We start from the raw sequence: 18,822 nt of genomic DNA, 5'->3' as shown, positions 1-18,822 counted from the left end.
AAAAAAAAATTATTATTAATTTTTTTTGATTGATTTATTGATGTATTTATCATTTATTATTGATGATGGCTCTTTATTTGTAAAACTGAAGTGTTTAATCTTTGTAAACTTCCCTTTAAACCCCGCACCCCCCCCCCCCATTCCCTACGCCTAATTTGTAACCTAAGCCTGATTTTCTAAAGTGTAGACAAGGTTTTTTCGACGTACAAAAATCTTCACTTACTCCATTCTAAGTTAGTTTGGAGTAAGTTTTCACTGCCTAAACTTTGAAAACAGGCGTAAGTGGCCGGACACGCCCACTTTGGAAAAAAAAATTATGTTCCAAAGTGAAACAGTTCAAACTGACTAGAACTGGAGCAAACTAAATGCTGAGAATTCAAATTTCTAAGATACTCCATTCTAAACCAGCTGCTCCAAAAAAACAGGAGCAACTCAGGCCGAAACTTGGCCCCAGAGATTTATGTATCCATGTTTGCAGATGACACTAAGTTAGGAGGCACAGTAAGTTGTAAAGGGGAGCAGAAAGTTAATCAAGGGATGTGGACAGACCAACTGAGTGGGCAAAACTATGGCAGCAGATGGAATTCAATGTGGGGAAATGTGAAGTTATCCATTCTGGATCTGAGAAAGAAAAATCGGAATATTTTCTTAATGAGAGACTAGAAACTGTGGAGGAGCAAATAGATTTAGGTGTCTGTATACAATTCACTAAAAGCTAGTGCACAGGTATAAAAAGTAATCAAAAAGGCTAATGGAATGTTGGTCTTTATCTCAAAGGGATTGTAATACAGAAGTGAGGATATGATACTTGAGTTGTATGGTGCCTTGGTTAGATCCCATCTGGAATATTGTGTTCAGTTTAGGATTCCGAACTGCAGGAAAGATATATTGGACTTGGAAGGGGTACAGTGAGTCGGGATAAATGGGTCATTTTTAGGCTGGCAAACTGTAACCAGTGGGGTGCCACAGGGATCAGTGCTGGGGTTGAGCAGTATAAAGTTATGAATAATCGAGGACAATGCCACATTTATTAATATAGGTAGAGTTTGCGTTTTGGGCACAAACGGCAATCCGGGCACACATTTGCGCTAGTTTTGAGAACTGTTTTTTTTCGCGTTTCTGCTCAAAATCATTTGCATTTTGCCAAACATAGAATCTGCCATGAGCCAGCTCAATCATTTTAGAGCGTAATTTAAAAACTAATACATTTTGTTTTTAAAATTTTATATGGTGTATAGATTGAAATACAAGCTTTTTAAGAGTGGTAACTTCTGGCAGTTTGATTAATATAGCTGTAAATGGGCTTATTACAAAAAATAAGCATTTGAATTAGAGAGTCTAGTCCATCACCTGTGAGTAACCCGATTATATTCAGAAGCTTTTAATACATGCCTATTCTTGACCTTGCGCCTAAAAAAAAAACAGCTTAATTTTAAGTGCCTCCTCAAAGGCCTGCTAATGGGCGCACTTAGCGGAAGCTCGCAATGGTGATTAATTCAATTTGGGGGCGTGACCCGCTTTGTGGGTGGGACTGCCTTCCAGCCCAATGTATTTTAAATTAGTGTAAAAGATCGCAGAAACTTGTGTTGCATTGAACGTAATTTGCGCTTAAAATTTTGGGATCATTTGCAGTGGTTTTGCTCCTTTCGGGTGAATTGTATCGAAAAAACAGCACAACCAAGGGGAAACTCCAGGCCATTTTAATAAGAACATAAAAACATAAGAAATAGGAACAGGAGTAGGCCATACGGCTGCTCGAGCCTGCTCCGCCATTCAATAAGATCATGGCTGATCTGATCATGGACTCAGCTCCACTTTCCCACCCGCTCTCCATAACCCTTTATCCCCTTATCATTTAAGAAACTGTCTATTTCTGTCTTAAATTTATTCAATGTCCCAGCTTCCACAGCTCTCTGAGGCAGCGAATTCCACAGATTTACAACCCTCTGAGAGAAGAAATTTCTCCTCATCTCAGTTTTAAATGGATGGCCCCTTATTCTAAGATCATGCCCTCTTGTTCTAGTTGCCCCCATCAGTGGAAACATCCTCTCTGCATCCACCTTGTCAAGCCCCCTCATAATCTTATACATTTCAATAAGATCACCTCTCATTCTTCTGAATTCCAATGAGTAGAGGCCCAACCTGCTCAACCTTTCCTCATAAGTCAACCCCATCATCCCTGGGATCAACCTAGTGAACCTTCTCTGAACTGCCTCCAAAGCAAGTATATCCTTTCGTAAATATGGAAACCAAAACTGCACGCAGTATACCAGGTGTGGCCTCACCAATACCTTGTATAACTGTAGCAAGACTTCACTGCTTTTATATTCCATCCCCTTTGCAATAAAGGCCAAGATATCATTGGACTTCCTGATCACTTGTTGTACCTGCATACTCTCTTTTTGCGTTTCATGCACAAGTACCCCCAGGTCCTGCTGTACTACGGCACTTTGCAATCTTTCTCCATTTAAATAATAACTTGTTCTTTAATTTTTTTTTCTGCCAAAGTGCATGACCTCACATTTTCCAACATTATACTCCATCTGCCAAATTTTTGCCCACTCACTTAGCCTGTCTATGTCCTTTTGCAGATTGTTTGTGTCCTCTTCACACACTGCTTTTCCTCCCATCGTTGTATCATCAGCAAACTTGTCTACGTTACACTCAGTCCCTTCTTCCAAGTCGTTAATATAGATTGTAAATAGTTGGGGTCCCAGCACTGATCCCTGCGGCACCCCACTCATTACTGGTTGCCAACCAGAGAATGAACCATTTATCCCGAGACTCTGTTTTCTGTTAGTTAGCCAATCCTTTATCCATGCTAATATATTAACCCCAACTCCGTGAACTTTTATCTTGTGCAGTAACCTTTTATGTGGCACCTTGTCAAATGCCTTCTGGAAGTCCAAATACACATCCACTGGTTCCCCTTTATCCACCCTGCTCGTTACATCCTCGAAGAACTCCAGCAAATTTGTCAAACGTGACTTCCCCTTCATAAATCCATGCTGACTCTGCTTGACCGAATTTTGCTTTTCCAAGTGTCCTGCTACTGCTTGCTTAATAATGGATTTCAACATTTTCTGTTAAGCATACACTGATTTTGGTTGTCCTACTGTATACAATTCAGATGATTTTGTTTAAGTTTGAAGATGCATTTAACTTTTTTTGTGCAGGATCCTATGGGAAAAGGCTCAAATATTTCATTTTCAAAATATTGATTTTTTTTTTAACCATCACTTCAGGAGCACAATAGGTATCCAGTCAAAACACAAACTGTCTTTTTATGTTGTGTATTTTTAGAATGTTTCATTGTATTTGGTCAAAATGTGATCTTAAGCTATGCCAGTGATTGTTTTGCAGCAGCACAATTGCGCCACCTCTGGTTCATTCTCAACTCACTTTTTCATTTTGGAAAGTATTTTGTGTTTTTATTTGTTTGAATTATGCTGGGTAATGTGCATCGAATACTATTTTAATAGGAAATAAATTGCAAACTTTCATCATCTGCCACTTTCTATGCCTAAAGGCTTTACTAATGATTGCATGGATGTTGTTACAGGCCAAGGAACTACCAACATACAAGGATAATGATTTTATGAACGATGGCCAAAAAATTTACATTGATGAAAACAACAAAAAGATGTTCCTTGAAAAACTCAAGAAGGATGTTGAGGTAAGAAAACAAAATTGAGGGTAACGTTATCATATAGCTACAGTTAACTATTTCACAGAAGATTGTTCCTGCTATTTTTCGAAAGATATGTTTTAAGTGCATAGGGCCCAAGTTTCCCCAGGAGTTGCCCCTTTTTTGTTTGAGCAACTTGATTTTTCTGGACTATCTTTTTAGTTGCAATTCCATTTAACTTGCGCCAGTGTAAGTGAGTTAGTTAGGTTTTTTTTTTAGGTTTTTTTTCAAAAGGGGGCTTTCTCAGCCACTTACCCCTGTTTTAAGCATTTGGCCAGCAAATAGTTGCTCCAAACTAACTTACGCCAGCGTATTTTACATAAGAACATAAGAAATAGGAGCAGGAGTAGGCCACAAGGGCCCTCGAGCCTGCTCCGCCATTCAATAAGATCATGGCTGATCTGATCATGGACTCAGCTCCACTTCCCTGCCCGCTCCCCATAACCCCTTATCCCCTTATCGTTTAAGAAACTGTCTATTTCTGCCTTAAATTTATTTAATGTCCCAGCTTCCACAGCTCTCTGAAGCAGTAAATTCCACAGATTCACAACCCTCAGAGAAGAAATTTCTCCTCATCTCAGTTCTAAGTGTTGCCACTTCTGTCCGCACAGAAAAATCTTACCTAGAGTTAAGGAATCGGCACAAGTAACTACATTTAAAGCACCACCAAGCACCAAACAAAACACAAAAAGTAATAAGCATTCAATAAAAAATAAAGAACTGAAGTAAATAATTAAATTAACAAGTAAAGAACTGAAGTAAATCTTACCTTGAACTAAAGTCGGCAGCGGCTATTCGTGCTGGAGTCCCTTCGGCCTGGGATAGGTGCGAGATAACGCGGCATCTGAACGGGGGGTGGGGTGGGGTGGGGGTGGGGACAGGAGAGTGCTCAACATAGCAGGCTGGGGGTGGTGGGTGCTGACATCTGAAGTGGAGGGAGGGAGAAGGCTGAAATTGGCAGGGGGCGCAGTGGAGAACGCTAAACGTGGCAGGCGGGCTGGCTGGGGGGGGGTGCTGAGTGCTGAATGCGTCATCTGAAGTGGAGGGAGAGAGAAGGCTGAAATAGGCTGGTGGGGGGGGGTGAGTGTGGGTAGTGGAAGTGGTGGAGAGGGAAGAGGTGTACTGCGGGCCCACACCAGTTCAGCCTGGGATAGGGGAGGGAGAACACGGCGTCCTAAGGGAGTGGGGGAGAATGCTCAACACGGCAGCCTGGGGGTGGTAGGTGCTGGCATCTGAAGTGGAGGGAGGGAGAAGGCTGAAATCGACCATCGCGCATGCGCAACGCTGCCGGCACTGAAACTGACGCTGGACCCTAGCCCTGCCCCCTCTGCCGGTTCTCTCTAGCCAACACATCCCTAGCTCCGCCACCCACCCTCTCATTCTCCTGCGCCACGCTGCGGCTGAAGAAGCCCCAAGGATTGGCCAGAATTGCAGGTTATCTTTTCGGCGCATTTTTTCTCTCAGGAAGTCGGCGGACCTCCGTGAGATGCGCCATTTTTTAAGGGGGGGGAAACTTAAGCCCATAGGAACGCACTAAAATGACGGGCAGGAAAGACCAGTTGATCCATCAAATGTGAAGCTGTATTTATCTAGGTTAAATACCATTTGCCATTGTTTGGCCATTCCCCTAGTGTATCTAAATCTTTTTTCACAGCCTTAATTGAAATTAAAATTGAAATATCATCTGCAAACTTGCTGATCATACAGCCAACACCACTGTCCATGACTATTTACCTTTAAAGAATATATTGTTCTTGACATCCCTACCTCTTTGATGCCCGGAGCGAGCAGCACAGGCAAAGACAGGAATATTCTTGGACAATTACATTTCTCTGTAATCATTTACATAGTATCTTTTCTGCTCACATGCTTAAAATATTGCCCATGCACAAAAGAGATAAAGCACAATGTATTATTGATTACTGAGCCTCTCTTAGAATCAGTATCTAGGTTGCTTCATTTCTCTAAGCCGTGATGCTTATACTCTCTGCTGTTTCTTTCTTGTCTAAATGATTATAATCACAGGCTGTAATATAAGCGTGGGTTTGTGACCAGGGATTAGTTTGGATATAATTTTTTTTTTGTGAACAACTTTTCCCACTTTTCCCACCTGTGAATTTTCTTCCATGGTGATGGGAGGTGTCACCACTGGGTTTTTCAGCGATGGTTTAGGCCCATCTTGCTGCTGAATTTAATGGGCTCATCTCATTTCACAACACAAATCAAATGAAAGATAAAGGTAAACTCCAAGGCCGTAATTCCGAGATGCAGAACCTGCATCATGGAGGAGATTTATATAATTACTGCATGTTAAATAAACTCAAACACCAGCAGCATCACAGCAGACCTCCTGAATGAAATTTCAATCCACTTCTTGCAAAATAATACATTGGGGGTAATTTTAACCTAACCCACCCATCGGGAAACTGACAGGGTTGGGTGGAATGCCAGTTATACACCCCGGTCAATATTACTCCATTGATTGCAATGGAGAGTGAAATTGGGTGAAGTGTAAAACCAACCTCTCACCCAATCGCATCAGTTTCCTGACGGGTGGATTAAGTTAAAATTGCCAATCATATAGATGAAAAGACTATGGGCTAGAATTTCCAATGGCTTATTGCCCGGTTTCTGGGCGGTATTGGCCATTGTGGGCGATAATCAGGTAAGCAAAATATTCCCTACCTGAGTTATGCTGGCGGTTTCGAGGTACCGGGTGCATCGTCTTGAGATTGCCCTGGCGTGATATTTGGCTCAGCGGTGACCGTAGGTAAGTATCAAAAAAACTGCCCATGAGAATCAGTGGAGCTGGGCGGTAGGTGAGTAGCTCTGCAAGAAAAAGGTTAGTCATTGGTTTTTTTACTCATTATTTTAAAATTCTGTTGTGGTGATTTAGTTTAAAAGAGTCTTGAGAATGTTATGATGATTTTTTTTATGTGATGTTTTTTGAAAAATTATTTTTAGTGTTTTTCTGCTGCTAGGCCCCACCCACAGCCTCAGTAAATTTTTAGTTATTTTAAAAAATTTATCGCCCATTTTCAATCGACCCTAAATTCCTCTCTTTTCGCCCAGATTTTGGGGGTGCAATGTCCATGTTTTTCGCTTGGCGGATTTTTTTATTTTTTGGGAGGGGCGGGAAGTTTTTGCCGGCGGTAATCTTGGGAATCTTAACGGTCTTTTGGGCGGCAATCAGGCGCTGGCGGGCTTTTAGGAAATTCTCGCCCCCCCTTGTTTAATTTTTCTTTCTAACTTTGTTATTTTTGTGTATTTGGGCAGGTTTCCCCCTGTTATTTTTCTCTCTCTTTTTGTTACTTTGCATGACATGATGCTGACAGTTGCAAGGGCCCATCCTGTACTCGGGTGCAAATGCCGCCCACCCTACATATCTTGCACATGAAGACAGCTGCAGTTTAATTCATGAAAATCCATGTCCCGCAGCACTCCCATTTCAGTAATCAATTTTTATATTCTGTTTGCACAGAAAAATAAACTGAATTGTGGAGTGCGATCCCAAAACACTGATAACTATCTTGAAATTCAATGTAATAAGAAACATTTTCCGTCAACTTTGAAGCGGTGGCCTTGATCATAGACCTTTTTCAGGGATGTTTTTCATGCTTTTTGAAGTTCATCAGCTTTGGTAAATCCTTTTTTATTTAAAAAAAAAAAAATAATAATTTACTCGTGGAATACTTTTCACAAAAACATTGAAGAAATTACATGCTTGAAATGTTTTATTTAGGTAGTTTTCTTAAACTGTAAGGGACCCCCAGTACTCTTTCTTAAAAAAAAATTGTATAATTCTATGTGTTACATGTTGCCTCAAAATAAACTATCCTGGACAGCTTTATTTGCATTTCTTAATCAGTGCTTTCCATCAGAAAATATGTAAATGGTATACCAGCTCTTTGAAAGATCATGGTGCCCATGTAAAAAGTTTATCCTGCTCCCCTTCTGAAAGGATGATGCCAGCCTTGATGGGGACAGTATTATATATTGTTGTTGTATTGATTAATTTGTAAAAGATTTTGTTCCATTAGCCCTGCAATATGGCCACTCAATTGGTATGTTTTTACAACTATTATAATAGCATACCTATTTCAAATAACTAAAATCCATGGAGAAACAGGCAACCTCAATCTTCCTGATTCTATGTGCCTAATTCTTGTTATTTCTGGGTCGAATATGATTGTCTGAAACATTATGGATGCCTGAAAAGTTGATCCTATCATTGAATGGAAGTTCTTCATCATACATGTTGCATTTTATTAGCATTGATAGTTTTAATTGAACACAAAACCAAATATATACTACATGGGCTAGACTTTCCACTTCACATCGCTGGAACATCGCCCATATATTGCCCAAAATGGCCTGCTATCGCCCATTTTGACTGAAAAGTGGAAAATTAGGCTGGAACTTCGCCTGAAAATTCTCCCCCCAATTTTCGGCTCACATTGCAGAGGTGATCGCCCGTACATCACCCAGCCCAACTTTCAGCACATCGCCGGACTGATCACTCGCCGAGAACATTGCTGGAGAATAGTTGCTTTTCCCGGGCCTTCCTCACAGAGCTGGGCACTATGGGCGCAAATTTGAATTTCGAAGGAAGGGAGGAGGCAGCTAAAAACTCGAGCTTATAAATTGAGTGTTATTTAGGGGTCTTTTACAGATAGATCCACTCACATTTATACTTATATTTAATTATACTAATAGCTTAGTAGATGAGGCATTTTTTTTTACTAAAATGTGCATTTATAGCAAGTGATGATATTGATAGTGATGGGGCCTATGGCTTCTATGCCATTACTTGTAACTGCTCAAACGCTGGCGTCTGAAAGGATCAATCGAAGAGGTGACAGAGTAATGCAGAGGCAGAGGAGGCGAACGTACAGCCAACAAAGGTACAAGGAAAAGCAATCTTACCTCAACTTGTCTGAAAACACGTGTCTTGGGAGGCTGCGCTTCCGGAAGGAGGTCATCAATGAGATATGCCAGCTCATCAAGGGGGATCTGCAGCCTACCAGCACCATCAGGACCACACTGCCCATTAAGGTAAAGGTTACTGTGGCACTATCCTTCTACGCATCTGGATCCTTTCAAGCTTCAGCTGGCGACATCTGTGGTATCTCTCAGCACGCCACACACTGCTCCATTCGACAGGTGACTGAAGCCCTTTACGCTCGCAGGATGGACTTTATAAACTTCCCTATGACCAGGGAGGCACCGACCGGGAGGGCTTTGGGTTTCTCGAGAATAGCAAACTTCCCCATGGTGCAGGGAGCTATAGACTTGCATGCACATCGCCCTGAAAGCCCCCTTACAGAACCCGGAGGTGTTTCATAACAGAAAGGGATTCCACTCCCTGAATGTGCAGCTCGTTGTCGACCACAAGTAAATAATCATGGCAGTAAATGCTACATTTCCAGGCAGCATCCATGAGGTGCACATTCTGCGTGAGAGTGCTATCCCTGACCTGTTTGTCAATCAGCCAGAAGGTCATGTTTGGATGCTGTGGGATAAAGGAAATGGCCTTACCAGTTGGCTCATGCCCCCCCTTGCGTAATCCCCAGATGGAAGCCGAGAAGCTTTACAACGAAAGCCACATGGCAACACGCAACATCGTCAAAGACAATTGGAGTGCTCAAGCAGCACTTCAGATGCCTGGACCACTCTGGTGGTAGCTTTTAGTACCACCCTGGTGGTAGCTTTTAGTACCACCCTGATCAGGTCGCTGAGTTTATTGTTGTGTGTTGTATGTTGCATAACCTAGCTATAAGGAGAGGACAACAAATGCCAGATGGGGCTGCTGGTCCACCTCCAGAAGGAGTGGAGGCGGAAGAGGAAGATGACGAGGAGAAGGAGGAGGCTGGTGAGGACCTTGGGGAGGGCAATCAGTCTGGCGATGAATCCTTGGTCCCACCACCTTCGCCCCCCACCACCACCAGAAGACTGGAGAAACCCCGTGGGAGTTACGCGGCTGTAAAGCTGTTTCACCAGCAGCTCATAAATGAACACTTTGCATGAACTTCCATTGGGGACAGTCACAGTTACGGTTACGGTTAGACAGCAGTGGCATTTACATTGAATTACATTTTAGCCTTGCCTGCTCTGCCCTGGCCTGGCCATTGTTGTACAAAAGTTGCATTAATGTTTAGCTTAACTTAACTCAAGTTATTATAAGACAATGCACAACAATTGTTAAATTCAATAAAAAGATTTATTAATTTAACAAGAATTTTATTATTTTAACAACTGCCTCGCCCCCCCCCCCCCAACCCAACAGTAACACAACAATAATAACAAAAAAAATTAACAAAAACACCCCCCCCCCCCCCCCCCCCCCTCCCTACCTGGACCTGCAGCCAAGTTTACCTCCAGATCCTTTTCCCCCCGTATCTTAGGCCCACCCGCCCGTTTTGGTCCCTGGAGAACGAGACAAAGCTGGCGTGCAGCGGGCAACGAAAAGACTTCCTGCCGTGGTGGGGGTGTTGGATTGGTAGATGAAGCTGTCAGATCATCATCTGAGTCAGGAGGAAGTGGTTCCTCCGTACTCGCTTGAGTGCTCGGGGTGACACTCCGACGTAACACGACACCTTGGGGTGCAGCGCCGTGCTCAGCCAACAACGCATGCCGCAGGGCATCGGTGGCAGCGGTCTGTTCACACATCTGTTCAAGTGTCTGTCGTGCTACCTCCAGTAGCTCGGCTTGCACAGTAGACGCCTGTGAAAAGTCACGCATGAACTGAGTGAAACCCTGGAGAAGCTTGCGACTTATCGCGACTGTCTCCAAGCACAGGGAGATTAAGCCTCCAACCGATCGTCCATGGGAGGCGAGTGCAGACCTCGCTGACCCGACCTCCGTTGGGGTCAGTGTGCGCACTATAATGCGCCTTGGCGTTGTCGGCTGCACGCCGCTTGGTCCCGGTGCCTCTTCTGTCTCAATTGAGAAATCCAAGGTGACCGCAGGTTCATCCCCCTCCATAAGTTGTTCCTCCTCCTCCTCCGGTTCGGTGGTGGTGTCGTGCTCCTCCTGGTCCTCCTCACCACCCGTAGGTGCAGGTGCGACCTCCACTAGCGTCTCTGGTTCACCTTCAAAGCACATTTGAGCTTATCACAGAGCTTATTAGAACATAAGGGTATACATTACCGAGAGATATTACGTATTAATACATGGATTTCACTGCCCCAGAAAGCTGTAGCAGCTGCATCCCTTGCTCTTATTGCTTCTTATGCACAAAGGCTGCATGCATGACATGACATGACATCATTTGTATATTGCATTATAATTACAGGACGTTACATTACTTTTTAAAACTGTTTGACACTTTACTCATGAGCTGCATAGCTGGTTCCGCAAGACCACGGGTGGTGGCCGATTGGCTTTCATAGCCCACAAGCGCGGCCGCATTCTCCTCGAGGTCGGACAATGGTTGCAGCTGAGCAGTGCTGCCTCCAGTGCGCCTCTGCTCGCTGCGGTTGTTAAATATCATCTTTTGTAAATGAGAAAAGAGCATGGCATAATTGACTAGGTAGTTTCATGGAAACACAACAGTTTAAAACGTTACATGCAAATGAGGATCAACAATTGATGCACGGTTGTAACAAAGCTCAGTGTGTTTAGGAGCTACAGCTTGACACATACATCTCTCTATACTGCAGCAGCCTAAGAGACTTAAAAAGGGCACAGGTATATATGTGTATGCATGTATGCATTTATGTATGTAAATAATTTACAACATTTACAACAATTAATTAAATCAATACCACATAAAATCTGTACTTACTCTTGCTGATGACACCAGGCTGTTCCAGCATCTGTGGCACTGGCCAGGCCCCCTCGCCTCGTGGGATGCTGAGGAGACGACGTCAGCTATTTTGGCCCAAATCTTTCTGTAGGCCCAGGGTGGAGGTTTCCCACTGCCACCCCGGGTTAATTCAGCCCACCTTGATTGCACCTCTTGGACGAGGGCCTCATTGCCCTTTTCCGATTCCCCCTCCACATTATCTGAGAAAGACATCCTTATTGTTACAATCTCCGGTAAGTAATAAGTAATTAAGTAATAAGTGTGTATAATTGTATCTCTTTTCTATCTCAAATTATCTAATAAGTATCTCTGCTAAGTAATAAGTAATTAAGTAAGTGTATAAACTGTTATCTCTTCTCTCTCTCCTCTTCTCTTCTCTCGAACTCTGCTTTCCTCCTCTCCTTTCTCTCTCTACTCTCTCACTCTCTTTCTCCCAACAGCCTTCTGCGCATGTGTGGATGACCCCTGGCCTCCCAAAACGCAGGAAAACCTGTCACCAAAAAAAACTTTGCATGCGCAGAAGACCTTTGCTGGGGAAGCTTCTGCCTTCCACATTGCTGGCCGTTTGCTGGGTCCACGTAACATCGCTGACCTTTCGCTTCACCCATTTCACTCCGCTGCCCTATCGCTAAGTCGAAAATCGCAATCCAAAACATGGCCGATGTTCCAGCGATCAGTAAGGCTGACACATTGACCATCACTGGAACATCGCCCATTTTTGGGGCGATAGCCAGCAAAATGAAAAGTCTAGTCCCATATATATTAATTTTGTGTAATTTGTAATCTCTGGTATTTTCTTTAAATGCAATGTAACCCATATGGATGGAAAAGTTAGAAGATTTATATGACCACCAACCTTCTGCATTTACTTGACATCATTCTGCATTATAGCCATTTTAATATGAACTGCAAGTTAGCTATTTAGCAGGTGAAAAATGGGGGAGGTAGTTACCTTCAGAATAAACAAATTGTAAGCTGCTCTACTTCATTTAGAGCTAACACCAATTCTCTACCTTTCATGTGAACTATAAAATAGCAAAGTACAAATTAAATGCGTGGTGTGAAATGTGGTTTTTATGGTGATTGTTGATCTGTGGCACTTGTATGATTTTAAACAAACGGATGGCTCATTGGAAATAACAAAATTTCAATGCACATTCAAAATACAAATGAGTCTTTTTGTGGCTTTGCATTTTTACAAAAGATTTTGGACAGATGTAACTTCAGAGCATAAGAAAAGTAAGGAATGAACAAAGTAATTTGGCCATTGAAGCTCATCCCTCTGTTATATTAACTGGCTCATTATGGCATCTCAAAATTATAGCTACTAGATGCAATTTTCTCAGTAATCCTGCACTGAAGGAATCATAATTAATCATTGTCTGAGAATCATCATATGAGGTTCATTGCACATTGAGAATGTAGAGCACGCTATCGGTTTCCTCTGCATTGACATTTGTTGGCAATATATTAAAACCCTTCATAAAATGAAAACCTTATATTATGAATAATGGTAGTAATTTTGGTACTGTAAATCACTTAAATTATGGTCTTAAATTGATCTAAACCCTCAATTAAAAACACTGCTTTGAAATCGCTTGTTAGGTATCCGTTAAATTATGTATGTAATCAGAATTGTATTCCTTTATATGTAAGTTTAAGAAAGAAATATACACATTTTATACACACATGGTTTAAGCAAGCTCAAAGTATGTGTGTTTCATTGAGTTGCATCGCAGCTACAGCACAGAAAAAGGCCATTCGGCCCAACTGGTCTATGCTGGCGTTTATGCTCCACACGCGCCTCCTCCCACCCCTCTTCATCTAACCCTATCAGCATATCCTTCTGTTTCTATAATGGATATAATTTTATAACTCTAAATGATTAAATCTTGATTATAGCATGTCTTTACTTCCTGCATTACTTTCCCTGTTTCACATTGTCAAGATTTATAAAACAGTGTATCCTCTGACTCATCATTAGCGATGCCAAGAGATCTGCTAAAGTGTGTTTGCGTGTGCATATGTATACATATTGGTCAATCTTCCATGGCATTGCACATAGGGAATCATAAGCAAGTATAACCTTGGTGAAGCAGGGATAGAGGGCAGATGTAATGGAGTCCCCATTTTAAAGTCTTGCATGCTGTTTTTATATTTCCATTAGAAATTTCTACGTCCACATGTAGAATGGAAACTGCTTATTCAAACTTCTTGTGCTGTAATTACAGCTCCCACCTATCCGAGGAGGCACTGTAGGAATTTATAAAGTTGACAGGACATCTGCGCGCAGATGTATGATTTTATTATAGATAATAGTGTAAATGTATATTCTGATAGGTGCTTCTTGTGAAAACGTATGCAGCACTTCCTATCTATTGCATTTCAAATGCCCATCACACTGCAAAGGTAACATACTCCCTAATGAAAATATCTAGCAAACAACCCTGCTCTCTCCAAACCCTCCCCCCCACCCCCCCACCCCCGCCATGTATGAAGAAGCAAAGATAGCAATTTGGAATGTACAGACAAGCTCTCCAATAAAAGAAAATACCGCAACACTTATAACAACATAATAAATTGTGTTTTACATGCTTCAGTGTTTTCTGTCTTTATAAATAGCACATCTGACTTTCTGCAAGCACGACAATGGGACTTTTGATTGTAATTTCACCAAAACCTTACCTATGCAAGCACTTTCTTTCTATTGCACTTCAGATGGCCATCACACATCGTCAAATGCAAATCTCTGTGCCATACCTTTTGTTTGTTTAAAATAATTCTCTTTAGGAAAAGGAAATACTGAAACCACAATATGTGCAGCCCCTATTTAACATTGAACAGCAATTAACCTTTGAATGAAGCCATCCATTTTTATCTAATCAATTAGAAATTATAACATTAAACGGACATACACCTACAATTTAGCAGAAAGATAATGCATTGATTTTTACATTATATAGTTACTCCTGTCCTGGAAGCAAAACAGACCTGACCAGTTTAGACAGGTTGGATGCAGGAAGAATGTTCCCAATGTTGAAGAAGTCCAGAACCAGGGGTCACAGTCTAAGGATAAGGGGTAAGCCATTTAGGACCGAGATGAGGAGAAATTGCTTCACCCAGAGAGTGGTGAACGTGTGGAATTCTCTACCACAGAAAGTAGTTGAGGCCAATTCACTAAATATATTCAAAAGGGAGTTAGATGAAATCCTTACTACTAGGGGGATCAAGGGGTATGGCGAGAAAGCAGGACTGGGGTACTGAAATTGCATGTTCAGCCATGAACTCATTGAATGGCGGTGCAGACGAAGGGCCGAATGGCCTACTCCTGCACCTATTTTCTATGTTTCTAGATCAGTAATTTATAATTTTCAAATTTTTCTAACCAACCAACAATTCGACTTTAACAGTTTAACTTAGTTGCCTTAAAGCAACACAGTTCCATCTCAGAATCATTATACAGTATAAAACTATCCTCATGCTGAAACAATGCATCATCTGAGCAAAGGCACACATTACACATTAGAGATAAAAGTATATTCACTTAAATGTCAGATTACAGATGAAAATCCTAGATTTCTTTGTTTGACAGGTCATTTAAGAATTTGGAGACCTTGGTGGACATGGTATTTTCTTGGAGGGAGCTAAAACACAGCATTTAAACATTGTTTTGCACGTGGAAGGGACAGATGAGTGTAGAAGGTAGAAAATGTAAAATGGGTGGCCTTCAAGAGGAGATAGTTCAGGTATAGCCTAGACACATTCCCATGAGGGGAAAAGGAAAGGCATTCAAAGCTAATGCTCCCTGGATGACTAACGGTATAGAGATTAAGATGAAACAGAAAAAAGAGGCTTAGGATAAATGTCAGGTTCATAATGCAGTGGAGAACCAAGTTGAATACAGACAATGTAGAGGTGAACTGAAAAAAGAAATGAGGAAATTAGGGATGCGTGCAATAAAGGTACAGCTGTTAACATGGGTGACTTTAATCTACATATAGATTGGACTAACCAAACTGGTAGCAATATGGTGAAGGAGGATTTCCTGGAGTGTATAAGGGATGGTTTTCTTGAGCAATACGTTGAGGAACCAACTAGAGAGCTGGCCATCCTAGACTGGTTGTTGTGTAATGAGAGAGGATTAATTAGCAATCTTGTTGTGCGAGGCCCCTTTGGGAAGAGTGACCATAATATGATAGAATTCTTCACAGTTAGTTCAGAGACTAGTGTCCTCAACTTAAAGAAAAGTAAAGTATGAGAGTAAGCTTGCAGGGAACATAAAAACTGACTGCAAAAGCTTCTATAGATATGTGAAGACAAATGTTAGGTCCCTTGCAGTCAGAGTCAGGTGAATATATAATGGGGAACAAATAAATGGCAGACCAATTGAACAAATACTTTGGTTCTGTTTTCACTAAGGAAGTCACAAATAACGTTCCGGAAATACTAGGGGACCGAGTGTCTAGTGAGAAGGAGGAACTGAAGGAAATCCTTATTAGTCAAGAAATTGTGTTAGGGGAAATTGGTGGGACTGAAGTCCGATAAATTCCCAGGGCCTGATAGTCTGCATCCCAGAGTACTTACGGAAGTGGCCCTAGAAATAGTGGATGCATTGGTGATCATTTTCCAACGTTCTATAGACTCTGGATCAGTTCCTATGGATTGGAGGGTAGCTAATGTAACCCCACTTTTTAAAAAAAAAAAGGACGGAAAGAGAAAACTGAATTATAGACCGGTTAGCCTGACATCAGTAGTGGGGAAAATGTTGGAATCAATTATTAAAGATGTAATAGCAGTGACAGGATTTGGTCCAATTAGCATGGATTTATGAAAGGGAAATCATGCTTGACAAATCTTTTAGAATTTTTTGCGGATGTATCTAGTACAATGGACAAGGGAGAACCAGTGGTTGTGGTATATTTGGACTTTCAAAAGGCTTTTGACAAGGTCTCACACGAGATTAGTGTGCAAAATTAAAGCACATGGTATTGGGGGTAATGTATTGACGTGAATAGAGAACTGGTTGGTGGACAGGAAGCAAAGAGGGGGAATAAATGGGTCCTTTTCAGAATGGCAGGCAGTGACTAGTCGGGTACCGCAAGGTTCAGTGCTGGGACCCCAGCTATTTACAATATAGATTAATGATTTAGACGAAGGAATTGAATGTAATATCTCCAAGTTTGCAGATGACACTAAGCTGGGTGGCAGTGTGAGCTGTGAGGAGGATGCTAAGAGGCTGCAGTGGGCAAGTGCATGGCCGATGCAGTATAATGTAGATAAATGTGAAGTTATCCACTTTGGCGGCAAAAACAGGAAGGCAGAATATTATCTGAATGGTGACAGATTAGGAAAAGGGGAGGTGCAACGAGACCTGGGTGTCATGGTACATCGGTCATTGAAAGTTGGCATGCAGCTACAACAGGCGGTGAAGAAGGCAAATGACATGTTGACCTTCATAGCGAGAGGATTTGAGTATAGGAGCAGGGAGGTCTTACTGCAGTTGCACAGGGCCTTGGTGAGGCCACACCATGAATATTGTGTACAGTTTTGGTCTCCTAATCTGAGGAAGGACATTCTTGCTATTGAGGGAGTGCAGCGAAGGTTCACCAGAATGATTCCCAGGGATGCAGGACTTCGGGTTACGTGGAGAGATTAGAGAAACTGGGATTGTTCTCCTTGGATGAGAAGGTTAAGGGATATTTAATAGAGTAAATAAGCAGAAACTTTTTCCACTGGCTGAAGAGTCAGTAGCCAGAGGAGACAGATTTAAGATAATTGGCAAAAGAGCGGTGAGATGAGGAAACATTTTTAAGCAGCTAGTTATTTTGGGCTCAATTTTGGCTGAGCCCGTATTTTAGCGTACTTGCCCTAGTTGCGCCGCTTAAGTACATCCGGAGATGCTTTAGAAAAAAATGTTCCAACTTTCGCCGCTGTCTAGTCTCTTCTCTGCAGCTACGCAGCGTGGCCAATTGCCTCGGGGGGAGGGGGGGTGGAGCCTGCATCCTGTGCTGGAAAATGTGCCGGGATGTCTGCACATGTGCAATGGAGAATAATGATTGCCGCGCATGTGCAGTAACACTCCGAGTCTGCGGGCCTTCCATGCTGCAGATATGTGACCCCTCGCATGAAGTGCAGTCTTCAGAGACGGTTCCACGGCCTGTGTTTGCAGTGCGATAAGCCACGACGGTCACACTGACCAGGGCTGCACTGAAGAAACCTCAGCTATGCACCCGAGTCTTGTACAGCCTGCCTCTAAGCTGAGGGCAGTCTCTCGGTGCTGGGCACAACACTGCTGCCGACGTGCAAGGAAACCAGACTTCAAAAGCAGCTAACAGTATTTTATTCTGAAGATTCTGAATCAGAGTTGCTTTTAACTGTGATCAGTCTGGTGCTGCATGTCCTGATAGCTCTGCTGCTTATACTGGAGCTGAGTGTGCAGGGAAGGTGTGATCACCACACACAGGCTGCAGACCACAGAGTTCCTCTTCTCCCAAACTAGCCTCTCCGATGAATTGCTCCCTCCCGCCCCTAGCCCCGGCCGAGTGGCCTCCCGGTGCGTTCTCCCGCGCCTGGCCCCGGCCGAGTGGCCTCCCGGTGCGTTCTCCCGCGCCTGGCCCCGGCCGAGTGGCCTCCCGCCCCTGGCCCCGGCCGAGTGGCCTCTCGGTGCGTTCTCCCGCGCCTGGCCCCGGCCGAGTGGCCTCCCGCACCGGCCCACTGCCTTCCCGGGCCGAGTGCAGAAAGGTGAATTGCAGTTTGATGCTGAAGGTTGGACTTTAATTTTTTATTTCTTATTATTTTAATTGTGCGAAGGCTTGGTTGGTCCAGGTCCTCTCCGCTTCCCGCCCCTATCCCAGGCTGAATGGCCTCCGATTTCCTTACCTGCGCCGATTTCTTTAACTCTCTGCAAGGGTTTTCTCGAGTGGCCACGTACGCTGGCCTAAGTAGAAATGGAGTAACTATTGGCTGGCCAAAGTTGCCTAAATGGCCAGAACTAGCGTAGGTAACGCCCAATTTTGAGAAAAAAAACTAACCTTAAAAAAAAAGTAACTGAGTTACGCTGGTGCAAATTGATTAGGGAAACTGGGGATTTTTAAGTTCGGCCAGAAAAAGCAGCCACTCCACACAAAAAACGGAGCAACTCCTGGGGAAAATTGAGGCCATAGAATGTCCGACACTCAAAATAATGATGAGCAGAAATTTTCCTCCAATTAAATATTGGGGAGACCGAAGCCATTGTTGTCAGTCCCGCCACAAACTCCGTTCCCAAGTTACACACTCCATCCCTCTCCTTAGCATCTGTCTGAACCAGATTGTTTGCAACTGTGGT

At 42.9% G+C, this 18,822-nt stretch overlaps 1 protein-coding gene across 1 annotated transcript in view; it reads left to right on the top strand.

The window, feature by feature from the left end:
* The window catches only part of pip4k2aa (phosphatidylinositol-5-phosphate 4-kinase, type II, alpha a), a 248,466-nt gene that overhangs the window by 200,792 nt on the left and 28,852 nt on the right, over positions 1-18,822 (top strand). Inside the window, exon 7 of the mRNA XM_070881403.1 lies at positions 3,563-3,676. Coding sequence (XP_070737504.1) covers positions 3,563-3,676 — 114 coding nt within the window. The remainder of the gene's footprint in view (positions 1-3,562; positions 3,677-18,822) is intronic.

The sequence above is a fragment of the Pristiophorus japonicus genome, chromosome 5 (genome assembly GCF_044704955.1).
Source record: "Pristiophorus japonicus isolate sPriJap1 chromosome 5, sPriJap1.hap1, whole genome shotgun sequence".
Lineage (NCBI taxonomy): Eukaryota > Metazoa > Chordata > Chondrichthyes > Pristiophoridae > Pristiophorus > Pristiophorus japonicus.
The sequence above is the reverse complement of the archived record's forward strand: the minus strand, read 5'-3'. Positions and strand labels throughout refer to the sequence as shown.